Genomic DNA, 13,667 nt, shown 5'->3' on the forward strand with positions numbered 1-13,667 from the left:
CTATGCTTTGTGGTTGTTAGGGATTGGGTCATATCTGTTGTAAAGGAAGTGAAGGAAGAGACAGATAACTTCGGCCTGATGGTTGAAAAAGACTTAGGCTTTAACACATGTCCTGGTGGTGCATTTCTATACTCAAAACATTCATTCAGTGGGCTATAAAATTTGTGTATTTTCCCTGCCCATAATTGCTATTTCAGGTATCTAAACTGCAGTGCGCTTTGAAGTTCAAAGATCAGTTGAGAGAGCATTCCACATTTTCCTGCATGTGAGCTTACAGAGTAGGCACACATTTGTGAGAAATATAGGTGGTTGGGTATTTTCCAGTGAGGCTGACTGCGTTCATTAATTTCTTGAAAGGCAGCTGACTCCACCATGTGATACGACAGTGACGGGCCGGCATCTCAAGCAATTTGAACAGGTGGAAGTTGAGTTAGGACCCAAATGTCTAGGAGCTTCCTCCTGTTTCCATGTGTTACAAACAGTGGTGGATATATTGTGGTGCAACAGATTAGAAGGCGTACTCGGAGTAGAACAAGCAGTATTGGTGATTGATGATGATGATGATGATGATGATGATGATGATGATGATGATGACACTAACCAAGTACACTACTTGCTGAAACCAATACCATCCTCCTCTGATGACATCACCTCCTCAGCACCCCTATCCGGGTCACAGGTCTTGTCCACCACAGAAACCTCATTATCATCGTCATTATCATCACTGACTAGACAGTTGTGTGTAAATAGTCCTGAACTCCTTACCCACCTGCCCGATTCTCACCTTGAGATTTGCCCAAGCACAGAGATTTTCTGCTATCACTGCCAGTGCCCCACCACCATGTTTTACAAGGCCATTAGTGCTGTTAGGAGAATCATTTCCTCCATCCACTTCACCCCCAAGTCATCTGAGTACAAAAGTTAGCTATTCAGCTCTTCCAATAAATAAACTAGAAGAAGTAGTTCTGATGCGATATCTTCCTTAACCTTTAGAATGCTGTGACTAAGGGGCAGAAAAGATGCAGGTGTTCTTGTTGGAATTTAAACATTGTTTTGTACAGTAGTGTTCAAAAGAATAGGAGGGAATTATGACTAATCAGATGAATCATTGTTTTTGGTATAAGTTATATTTCCACATGTCAAACAATTTACCAGTTGGTGCAGTAGATTCTAAAGGTACCGTCACATTAAGCGACGCTGCAGCGATAGCGACAACGATGTCGATCGCTGCAGCGTCGCTGTTTGATCGCTGGAGAGCTGTCACACAGACCGCTCTCCAGCGACCAACGATGCCGAGGTCCCCGGGTAACCAGGGTAAACATCGGGTTGCTAAGCGCAGGGCCGCGCTTAGTAACCCGATGTTTACCCTGGTTACCAGCGTAAAAGTAAAAAAAAAACAAACAGTACATGCTCACCTGCGCGTCCCCCAGCGTCTGCTTCCTGACACTGACTGAGCTCCGGCCCTAACAGCACAGCGGTCACGTCACCGCTGTGCTTTCACTTTCACTTTAGGGCCGGATCTCAGTCAGAGCAGGAAGCAGACGCTGGGGGACGCGCAGGTGAGTATGTACTGTTTGTTTTTTTTACTTTTACGCTGGTAACCAGGGTAAACATCGGGTTACTAAGCGCGGCCCTGCGCTTGGTAACCCGATGTTTACCCTGGTTACCAGTGTAAAACATCGCTGGTATCGTTGCTTTTGGTGTCAAACACAACGATACACGGCGATCGGACGACCAAATAAAGTTCTGGACTTTATTCAGCGACCAGCGACATCACAGCAGGATCCTGATCGCTGCTGCTTGTCAAACTAAACGATATCGCTAGCGAGGACGCTGCAACGTCACGGATCGCTAGCAATATCGTTTAGTGTGACGGTACCTTAAGAAAACCAACAGACTCAGCATTCATGATCTGCATGTTTTTGAGTTTGTGTATTAAAATAATTAATTCAAAGGGGGGTGTTCAAAATAATAGCAGTGTGGAGTTCAATTAGTGAGGTCAATCATTCTGTGAAGAAACAAGTGTGAATCAGGTGGCCCTTATTTAAGGATTAAGTCAGGACATGTTGTACATGCATTTCTCCTGAGAAAAAACTTGTAAAGAAGTGCTGGCAATGATAGGCTGTTCAGCTAAAATGATCTCCAATGCTTTAAAATGGAAAGCCAAACCGGAGAGACATGTAATGCTGCTTTCACACTAGCGTCAGTACGGGCCCGTCGCAGTGCGTTGGGCTGACGTACCGACGCATGCTGTGAAAGAAAAGCACAACGGGTGCAGCGGAAGCAGTCTTAAGACGCTTCCGCTGCCCCATTGTAAGGTCCGGGGAGGAGGGGGAGGAGTTTCGGCCGCGCATGCGCGATCGAAAATGGCGGACTAGACGCACAAAAAAAGTTACATGTAACTTTTTTTGTGGCTGCGGTGTGCCAAAACACGACGCAACCGTCGGACGACAGTTGCGACGTGTGGCGATACGTCGCAATGCGTCGGTAATGTAAGTCTATGGGGAAAAAACGCATCCTGCAGACAACTTTGCAGGATGCGTTTTTTTCTCCTAAACGACGCATTGCGACGTCAGCCGAAAAATGCTAGTGTGAAAGTAGCCTAAGAGAACAGAAGACTACCATTCGAATTGATGCCAAAACCAAAGCAATACAGAACAAAAGACCACCAGAAAGTATACAGGCTAGAGAATAATTAAAATATGCCTTTATTTATAAAAATGGCAATTGGTTGCAAAAAATAAAATAAGACAAAAGTGCGCAAGAGCAGGACTAGACAGGATTTAAGTAATATAATTAATCACAGCAACCCCAGAATACCTCAATAAAGGGATCTATATATATATAATTGTCTAAGGGTTTAATTGTCTGTCTGTCCTGGAAATCCCACGTCGCTGATTGGTCGAGGCCGCCAGGCCTCGACCAATCAGCGACGGGCACAGTCTCTGATTGGTCGAGGCCAGCCGGCCTCGACCAATCAGCGATGGGCATTGTCCTCCACTGCTGTCAAGTGCCGCCATTGTGTTGTCTAAGGGTCTAATTGTCTGTCTCGGAAATCCCGCCTTGCTGATCAATCAGCGACGGGCACAAATAAATAAACTACATACATATTCTAGAATACCCGATGCGTTAGAATCGGGCTACCATCTAGTTATTATATAATACTCAGCTGTGCATACCCAATAGTGCAAAAAAAAACAATATTAAAATATGATGTGAAACAAAAAATTTAATCAAAAACAAATACTATGCCGAATTAAAGTGCAAATGTGCAAAATACTGAGACAAATGTACTATGTGTACAAACAATTCAATCAATAATTTATCATAAAATAAAGTGCTCGAGTGCAATGACCACAATTAAGGGTCAAGCATTGTGCAAGGTAGGCAAAAAAAACCCCACAAGTGTGAAACTATTGCAAAAAAATTAATATAGGATAGCACATCAATATATATACCATATACCTGGGGGGTAAGCTGGGTCCCGTACCTGCGGAGTGCTACCTTGCACAATGCTTGCAAGTAAGAGCTGTGAGCTCTATGAAAATCACACCTGAAAGCAGATAAAAACAGGAGAAGTTGACTCAATCTTTGCATTGTGAATCTGTGTGCTCCACACTAAGCATGGACAATAGAAAGAGGAGAAGAGAACTGTCTGAGGACTTTAGAGCCCAAATTGTAAGAAAAATATCAACAATCACAAGGTTACAAGTCCATCTCCAGAGATCTTGTTGTTTTTTTGACCATGGTGTGCAACATAATCAAGACGTTTGCAACCCATGGCACTGTAGCTAATCTCCCTGGATGTGGGCAGCAGAGAACAATTGATGAAAGGTTGCAACGTAAGATAGTCCAGATGGTGGACAAGCAGCCTCAATCAAGTTCCAAAGAAATTCAAGCTGTCCTGCAGGTTTAGGATGCATCAGTGTCAGCACGAACAATCCCTCGACATGTGAATGAAATGTAATGCTATGGACGGAGACGCAGGACATAAAATAGCTAGACTGCAGTTTGCCAAAATGTAGGTGAGTAAGCCAAATTCCTTTTGGGAAAGTGTATTGTCTACAGATGATTCCAAGATAGAGCTTTTGATCTCATTTGTTGGTTTTGAAGTGGCCAGCAATGAGTCCACTTCTAAATCCTATTGAACACCAGTGGAGAATATATATAGTCATTTTTTACATTTGCATGGTTAGTACCTAGTAGCACTTCCTTTTACAAGTATCACAGCTTGTAAACGCTTTTTGTAGCCAGACAAGAGTCATTCAATTTTTGTTTGAGGGATTTTCTTCCATTCTTCCTTGGAAAATTCTTCCAGTTCTGTGAGATTCCTGGGTCAACTTGCATGCACTGCTATTTTGAGGTCTAACCGCAGATTTTCAATGATGTTTAGATTAGGGGACTGTGAGGGCCATTGTAAAACCTTCATCTTGTGCCTTTTCAGGTAGTCTATTGTGAATTTTGACGTGTGTTTAGGATCATTATCCATTTGTAGAAGCCATCAAAACTGTGCTGAAAAGTCATTGAATCTATTCTTCCCTCTACCCGTGAAATTTATTTTAACCTCATCGGTCCACAGGACTTGTTTCCAAAATGCATCAGGCTTGTTTTACATAGTTTTGACACTGAATGTTATAGTGAGGTTGCCAAAGAGGTTTTCTTCTGATGACTCTTACATGAAGGCTATATTTGTACAGGTGTCTCTGAACAGTAGAATAATGTACTACAACTTCATAGTCTGCTAAATCTTTCTGATGATCTTTTGCCTCTGTAGCAATATTACAAACAGCTCTCACTAGATACAGATTGGGATAATTGTGGTAAATTTCTGTGCTGCTGAATCACTACAATTCCAGAATTATTAAAGCAGCTCTCACTGAAATTTTGCTTGATTTTCGAGACTTCATCTTGACCTCCACTGTTTCAATTAACTGCCATTTCATAATTAAATTTCTCTTGCTGTGTGGGCCTTTTTCATTTTCACAGTGCTATTCAGCTGCCTAAAGAACCCACAGCTGCTGTTTTTTGGCACAAAGTTAGGGAAGGCTGGGTTTTTTATTAAGCTGGTAAACTTGCATCACCTGGCCTTTCCTATGATAGTGAACAAGTCATCGTAACCATAACAGGCTAATTAAGGTCTGAAACCTTGGTCAAAGTTATCTGAATACACAAATCTCCAAGGGTGCACAAACTTTTGCATTGGCCCAGTTTTCTTTTTGTAATATTTAAGATGGAAAAAATTACAATATATATATTTTTCATTTTGCCTAAAATGCAAAGGAAATGTGTAATCTTTAACTTTAGGCCTTTTAGAGATCAACTCATCTTGCAACTTGCTTAATTGTTCACAATTACTTTGACCAGGAGTGCCTAAACTTTTACATGCCATTGTAAAGTGATACCTGTTAGATTTGAAAAATGTGGCTTCTTCAGGGAGGTAAACACTGTTTTTTGGGAAGAAGTGAAAAACAAAACCCAAAAAACAATGTTGCATTTGCGTTTTTTTTCACAATATCACCACACTTGTTTATTTCCCATTTAACAATAGATTGTATGGTATAATCAATGGGAAAAAATATGGCTGACAGAACAAGGGGAGGAATTATGAAAGGGCAAAAATGAAAAATTCCCTGATCATTAAGGCTTGATAAGTAAAATTGCAAAAAGCATCTTTGCATTTTGCATGTTATAAAAAATCATCGCCACTCTGGAGAATGGAGGCATTTTTTATTCTGTAGAGTACTGCTCATTCCTTAAGTTATCTCTCTGGTTTATCAGTGGTCGTCGGACTCCTACTCATGGAGCCAGAGTTCTTTACAGTATAGCTTGCAAGCGCTGGTCTTTAGCTTGATACCAAAAACTTAACTTACAATGCTGTAGATTCAAAAGTGCCTCTGCTTGTCACATCTGAGAGAGAATATTTTGGGACAGTTCAAACCAATCATCAGGAGTGCACCGCTTTCCGGTAAGCAAGAACCCGTGAAGCTGAAGAGCACTCTCTTTTTATTCTCCAGAAAGGAATAAACCACAAATGTATCGCTGTCCATTGTAGCTAATGTGAATTGCTGAAACAGCCCAATGTGTCACTACTTCAAAGCCACTGAAAAAAGTCAAGCTCATGCATGGCCACCTTTCCACTTCAATTATTCTTTTCCAGAGTGTCATACATGGGTCAAAGAGACCCTCATTATAACCACATTTCAGAGATGCCACCACACATTGCATTATTAATACTTACATGGCTTTACACTACTCTCTTACATGGAAAATACATGAGAATCACAAGACCCTTACACTCATGTCAGAGACCAAATGGTTTGGGCCACACAGAATGGCATTATGGGCTACATGTCCCCCCTGAGCGACTTGTAGCCCTGTGCACCTCGCCCCTGAGCGACACATCCCAAGCATTGCCTGGTGCTGCGGTCTCACATTCTGGTCTGGCCACTGCAGTTGCTGCTCAGCACAGACATCGATCCTAGCATCTTGCTCACACTCATGGTATTCGTTTGGTTACTGCTGGCTCTTCAGCCAAGTCTATGGTAACCAGTGATGCGCAGGAACAGTCTGTGCTCTGGAGTCTAAGTCTAGAGATCACCTTACTGAGCATGTCCGTGATGTGGCGGCTTCTCATTGGTGGTCGGACGTTAGCTGCTCTGATGGTGTGGCAGTCCCAGATTGGCCTGTGGGCGATGTCTCAGCCAACTGGGCATGAGTGTTTGTGGTGGAGCCTAGCATATAAAAGGCTCTCAGCGGTGCGCTAGTTTCATTTATGTTTGGTGTGTGTTAGGACTGGCGGAACGCACCGAGTAAATAGTGAGATGATATTTGGTGCGTTCACAGCCCAGGGTCCACCGTGCAGGAGAGAACCTGCTGCTGGCAAATGGCGGCACTATATGGCGGTGGAAGCTAACTCTGTTACGTCACAGGGCCGCAGTACCACACAAAGAGCGCAAGCATGGAGTCACAGAACTCAATCCCAAGACTCGGGAATAGAGTTCGTCTAGACCACTTGCGCTCGACACCGCTACTGGGTGTCAGACTATAACTATAATAGTAATTTTAAGCACAGGAGTGCGAGCAGTGCCGCACTGGCGGACGCCACAAGCCACCCAGACTTGGGTTAGAGAAGCGCTCTAATAGCGCACGGCGCCGCACTGGCAGTCACAGCAATAGATGCTGTATCGTATGTTTAATGCTGATAGCTCGGCCGGGCGCTAGATAGCAGACATCCACCTTATGCGAGCAGTCATACACAAGGGAGGGGATGTTTAAAGAACGACTTGCACTCATCAACACACACACGTTTTCAAATGTACCCTAGCACATGGCCGTGCGGTCATGCGAACCTTTTATAGCTGCAGCAAGTACAGGACCTTCCCAGAAGGACCAATGAGAGGCTGCCACAGAAGTTGAGCACCTTCAGAACCTTCCTAGAGGACCAATGGGATTTGCTGCAGTATCTAAGCATGTGACCCTTGATCTCCAACGAGAGATCTTACCCTGGGCATGCTCAGAAGGGGAAAAGTAGGACTTAATCCCAAAAATGTCTGCTCGCCACTGCCCAGTACTGGCTACAATGGCAGAAGCTGGAAAGGCAGCAGTAACCCTTTGCACAGAGCCAGACTGAGCGAGAAGCTGGGACCGACATCTCCGCTGAGCAGACTCCACTGTGGCAGGAGAAGAATGTGAGACCGCAGCGGAGATGGCCCAAGATTCCTCTTGTGCAGAAGTGTGAACTCAACCCCTAACAGTGTGTGTATGTGTATACTCTACCACTCTGTCTGCTCGTTTGTGTGTTTGTCTTTGCTCTGAGACTGCACACGTTGGCAGGCAGGTTGCACACTTATGCAGTTTTGTTCCCTTGGCTCAATGCCTGAGTCTCTAGTTTGCTACATGCTAAGGGTGCCGCTCAGTCACAGGTTCAGTATGACAGGACTGGGGTAACTAGCTGCTTGGCTTAGCATCTGTTTTATTCTTGTGTGCAGTTAGCACAGTTCAGTTACAGAGCCAACTCAACCCATCTGCTATACTTCTGTGAATGCGACAAGGTATTGCACGTGACGTAGCGTCTAAGAGCTTTCTCTTTTGGCTCAGCATCTGCTTCATTTATGTGTGCGGTTAGCACCGTTTAGTTGCAGAGCAAGCTCAATCCACATTCTATTATCCCTGTGATGCTAACAAGGTATAGCACTTCGCATACTCGTGCAGTACCTCTCGGTCACGTAACTGAGCTTGGTACTCAGTGTTCCATTCACACTGTGTGGCGTTAATACTGTGTTTAAGGTAACACTTGCTGTTGTGTTCCGACATTGTTCACTAGCAGCAGGGTTCCTCTCTGCACGGTGGACCCCGGGTTGCAATTGCGCTTTATTTTATATTTTATTTAGTGCAATCCGCCAACCCTAACATCTGGTTTGGTCTATATTCATTTTTTGTATTAATGGACTAACCATGCTGGCATTAGGGTGTCCATTCTAAAGGTGCCCAGTTACCTGACTCCATGGAGTTGATCCATTACCTACTTTAAATTATGGTAATTCAGTGAAAGTTTGCATTTTCTCCAGTCTGTTGCTGTAATATAAATGTCACATTTGTGTGTATGTTTAGGTTTTTGATTGCTGAGACTAGTTCTACCTTTGCTATACACTTGTGTTTAGCTGCAGCAAGCTGGTATATATATTAACTATCTGGTGGGAGTTCCTTTCTATATAGACCCCAGCAGACAGTTTCTAGCTGTCAGTTAGCTTGTTTACCAAGTACTAGGCAGTCTGACTTGTCTCCTGAGGACTGATTTTTACTTACCGTGCTCTGACTCTGGCTTGATTTTTGACTACCTTCTTTTGTCCTTGACGCGGCTTCTCAGCTATGACACTGCCTATTGAACCTTACTGCTTTTGATTTGCTCTTCCGGATTGCAGCCCTTCCTTGGAAGTAATCCACTGTACCCTGTTGTAAGACCAGATCCCTGTACATGGGTTCAAGGTGAAGATCAAGGTCTCTCTGAAATCTACCAGACGGACTGGCTTGTGCCTAAGTCTGTCCGAGGTAGCCTTTATGAGCCTTTGGCCTTTGAAAGATGTAGCAATAAAGAATTTAAAAGTTATATGAGACTTTGACAAGCCTAGTTCAAACCCTCCACCGATCTCTGCATATAATATTTCTCTTTAATCTTGCATGCTTTTTTCCTATTGCTGAGACTCACTGTTTGGTAACTATTCTTGTCTCAAACCTTTATTCATTTGGCAAAAAGTATTAACAATATTTATTTTTTCAATAATGGTTTTATAAATGTTATTTTGCGGTGTGGTAAAACTGCATTCTGTATTTGACTGTCTTACTGTAATTCTATACGTTTAGTTTTAAAGAGTAAGAGGTTACCTAGCTTGTAAAAAGTATAGCTTATTCACTCTATGCATATTAGTACAGGTTTCTCAAAATTCTTTAAAAATTTCACATTTTTGTAGACATTCTATCTTATACAGTATGTTGGTGCTCATTAAAGGGTATCGGTCATCAGGTTTTTGCTGTCTCATCTTAGAGCAGCATAATGTGGGAAAAGAGACCCTGATTCCAGTGATGTATCACTTAGTTTACTGAGTGCAGCAGTTCTGATACAATTAGAGTTCTTAGATGTAGAATGCAGCTGAGCTGACAAGCTAACCCCACCCACACCAGGTATTTTATGTACATTGTCTATTGACAGCAAGCTGTCTATCACAGAGGGGGCGGAGTCGAGCAACTTGGCATGTGGCAGCTAGTCACAGCAATGATAATGCCCTATTGATAAAACCTTCATTGTAAGTTAACATCACACAGCCTGATAAGTGACAGATCACTGAATTCTGTTTTTTAAACTCTACATCATGCTGTCTTCAGATTACATAGCACAAACCTGCTGACAGATTCCCTTTAAACATTATTATTTTTTATATGATTAATTATTGCAGTAATTATTTATTCAAGTTCAGTCACATATTCTCTATTTATATCTTGCTAATTTACTTCTTAGATGTCCGGACTCCCCTTTGATACCACCTTCATCACCGCCAATGCGTCTACGCAATGACAAGAATGTCTTCTCCCGTCTAACAAGCAGTCAGTCTACAGGGAATGTATTGGATAAGTAAGAAACTGAGGTCCACACACTTAATACTGTTGTTAGCTATTTACATTTGACCCCTATTTATATCATATATTAACTATATTTTTAAACTGCTCTTTCTCTATAGGTCTGAGGAAGGTGATTCTTTTTTCTCAGATACGTCCAGGTATTTCATATAATCATATTTAAGACAATCAAAAAATGTTTTATGTTGTCCTAAGAGTATTGCTTCAGCCTTAGATGACATGTGTACTCGTGTACTCATCATCTCCATTACAGCAGGCAAAAGCTCTCTGTGCTGTCAGTGTAACGTAACTACTGTGTAAGAAAAGATACATTTTTACATGTTTTCTGTTAGGTATTTTTAAGGGTATGTTTCCACAGTCAGGAATGGCTCAGTATTTGCTCAGGATTTGACACAGGTGAAATCGGCATCTGAGGTCACTGGCAGGTCACCTGCGTTTTTGATGCATTTTTGATGCGTTTTTTCATTAAATGCAGGTTTTTTTTGTCACTTGAAATAAAGCTTATTGAAAGTTGGCTTCTGGGAAGGAAAAAAAAGTGATTTCCTGTTTGCAGATAGGGTACGTGCACACAGTCAGTAAATGCTGCTGGTGGGACGCTGCGTACATCTGCCGCGTCCAACCAGCAGCAGCCAGATGTTACAGCATAGTGGATGGGATTTCAAGAAATCCCATCTCCACTATGCATTCAAAGACACAGGGGGTAGACCTGCGTAACCGGACATGCGGTGCATCTTTCCAGACCGCAGTATGTCTATTTATGATACGGAGACACTCAGTCCCCACAGTCTAAATTTCCCATAGGCTATCATTACATGAGGTAAAACCGCATCTAATTATTAATCACATGCGTAATAACTGCTGGAACGCAGCTTACTATGCATGTGTACTAATTTACATATGTTGAATCTTGTGTCACATCTGGAAGTACGTGACCCAGAAGTACGTGACAGGCCAGAATCACACTTGCGTGTGTGATGCGAGACACTCGCGCGAGTGTCTCGCATCAACACCTGGTGCTGCCGCCGACACTCTGACTGACGTGTGCGGCTGTATAGAAATACGAGAGACTCGCGCGAGATTCTCACATCACACTCACAAGTGTGATGCCGGCCACACAGGAATATGTATTATCCCTTCCTTTTTTTCACTAAATAAATAATTTAAAAAAAAATGGCATCGGCTCCAGTGCAATTTTCCAAACCAGCAGAGGGAAATCCAGTGACTGGGGGCTGATGTTTATAGCCTGTGAAGGGGGTAATACCCATGGAGCTTCCCAGGCTATTAATATCAGCTCACAGCTGTATACTTAGCCTTTACTTGCTATTAAAATAGGGGGACCCCCGAAAAAAAATGACATGGTGTCCACCTATAATTAATAACCAGCAAAGGCTAGGCAGACAGCTGCGGGCTGATAATAGCCTAGGAAGGGAACATGGATATTGCCCCCCCCCAGCTACCATCACCAGCTCACAGCCGCCCCAGAAATGGTGCATCTCTAAGATGTGCCAATTCTGGCACTTAGCCTCTCTCTTCCCACTTGCCCTGTAGCTGTGGCAAGTGGGGTAATATTTTGGGGGTTAATGTCACCTTTGTATTAAAAGGTGACATGAAGCCCATTAGTAATGGAGAGGTGTCAATAAGACATCTATCCATTACTAATCCTATAGTTGTTACAGGTCAAGTAAAGACTCAGCCAGAATAAAGTCTTTTAATGAAATAAAACACCACACAGTTTTCCCATCTTTATTGTTCTGCTAATTTCCCGAATCCCTCGATCTCCTGCAAAACAAATAAAATAATAAACCAACAAAAATACTCCCTGTTCCGACGTAGTCCTTAATAACGAGTGTCCCACGACAAGTCCAGCTCTGCAACATCTGGATGCCTGACATCCAGATGTAGCAGAGCTTGTAGTTAACTCTCCGGCGGTCACCTGCACTGCAGTCCTCACAATCAGCTGACCGTGAGAACTTGCCGAGTGACCGGTCAGTCATCATGAGAACTGCAGTGGATGCGGGCGTCCGGTGGTCACAAGGTAAGAGATTATTTAAATTAATTTGCATGCGTAGTAAGCTGTGTTTCCACAGTTATTATGCATGTGACTAATAATTAGATGCGGTAAAACCTAGTTAGTCTATGGGACATTTACGCTGCAGGGACGTGCGGTCTCTGCATTGTAAATAGACATGCTGCAGTCTATAAAGACGCGCTGCATGTCCGGATCCGCAGGTCAGCCACCTGCGTCTCCGAACGCATAGTGGAGATGGGATTTCATGAAATCCAATTCCAACATACTGTAACATCTGGACGCTGCGGGATTGACGCTGCGGATGTACGCAGAGTCAAACCCACAGCATTTCCTGACCATGGAAACATACCCTAACTTAATCAATATTTATAAAACATACAATATATGCATAAAATTATATTAGACACCTATTGTTTAAGCATGTCCTCCAAGTGGCAGTGACCCCTATGCAGTAATATTGTCCCCTTATGTAGCCCCTGTGAGGCAACGACTAGTGTTATTTGCGAGGGTCGCTATGTTTACCCCAGGATGCTCTCAGAAGCGTATTAGATCCGCTGGAGTGCCGTGTGGTCACAGCAGGACGCCTGTGAGTCACAAGGCAGAATAAAAGTAAGCATGAACCTGGTCAGGTTATGTGGTCAAGGAATAGTTCAGAAAAACCTGGTATGGGCTTTTATTTTTTAAATGGACTTCAGGAAGGTAGTGGGGCTGGTCCATTTCTTCCAGGCCGGATCTTATAAGTGGCCCATCGCCACAGATTCCAGAGGAGAGAAAAAAAACTTTGCAGGAAGGGTTTGGGGTAGTTAGTGTTGGTCTGGGAAGCAGACCGCGCAGGAGGCTTTGCAGAGCTCTTCCTGTGTGAGGCAACACGGGCCAAGTGGAGCCAAAAGCTTGGCACCCCCAGCGTACATAGTGGTGCAGTTTAAATACCAAAATTTCCAGATTCATTTTGGTGACTGATATCAGTCACCGAACAATAACGTGTGCTTCCATACACAAAGGCGAATGCAAATCAAGAGAAACAATGGAAGCTTTTTTAAAAGATTTTATACAAACTTTATTGATAACAAAGACATACCTTAAAACCTAAGCACATGTCAAAGGATGACAGTGCAGTGCATACAAAAATGACACAAAGACACCAGACAAAATAAGTCTACCGCATGGTGACTGGTATATATTGAAAAAAGTGCACTCTATTTTGCGGTGCAGGCATAGAGATCCCAACCAAAAACTCCAAGAAACATGTATCAGTACTATTAGAAATAAACCATAGATCTCATGCATGAATATGTATAGGGCCCAAACTCATAATAGGTGCCTCCTATCAGATGCATGGGAGTGGAGAGGTTCAGGAAAACATGCCTCACCTGATGCAGGTAGACCTCTGCACGCACCCCGACGCGCGTTTCGCCGCCGTTAGGCCTCGCTTCTTCAAGGGGAAGTGTGTTTTTTTACTGCCTACAGGACCTTTAAATAGTCTTGGTAACACACCACCTGACCGTTC

The 13,667-nt window shown here is 43.2% G+C and overlaps 1 protein-coding gene across 2 annotated transcripts in view; it reads left to right on the forward strand.

Annotated features, from left to right (window-relative positions):
- Positions 1 to 13,667, forward strand: part of KIF21B (kinesin family member 21B) — a 637,471-nt gene that overhangs the window by 510,797 nt on the left and 113,007 nt on the right. For both annotated transcript variants that reach the window (XM_077295392.1, XM_077295391.1), the window contains exons 27-28: positions 10,013 to 10,126; positions 10,233 to 10,271. In XM_077295392.1, coding sequence (XP_077151507.1) covers positions 10,013 to 10,126; positions 10,233 to 10,271 — 153 coding nt within the window. The remainder of the gene's footprint in view (positions 1 to 10,012; positions 10,127 to 10,232; positions 10,272 to 13,667) is intronic.

Source organism: Ranitomeya variabilis, chromosome 3, assembly GCF_051348905.1.
Source record: "Ranitomeya variabilis isolate aRanVar5 chromosome 3, aRanVar5.hap1, whole genome shotgun sequence".
Taxonomy (NCBI): domain Eukaryota; kingdom Metazoa; phylum Chordata; class Amphibia; order Anura; family Dendrobatidae; genus Ranitomeya; species Ranitomeya variabilis.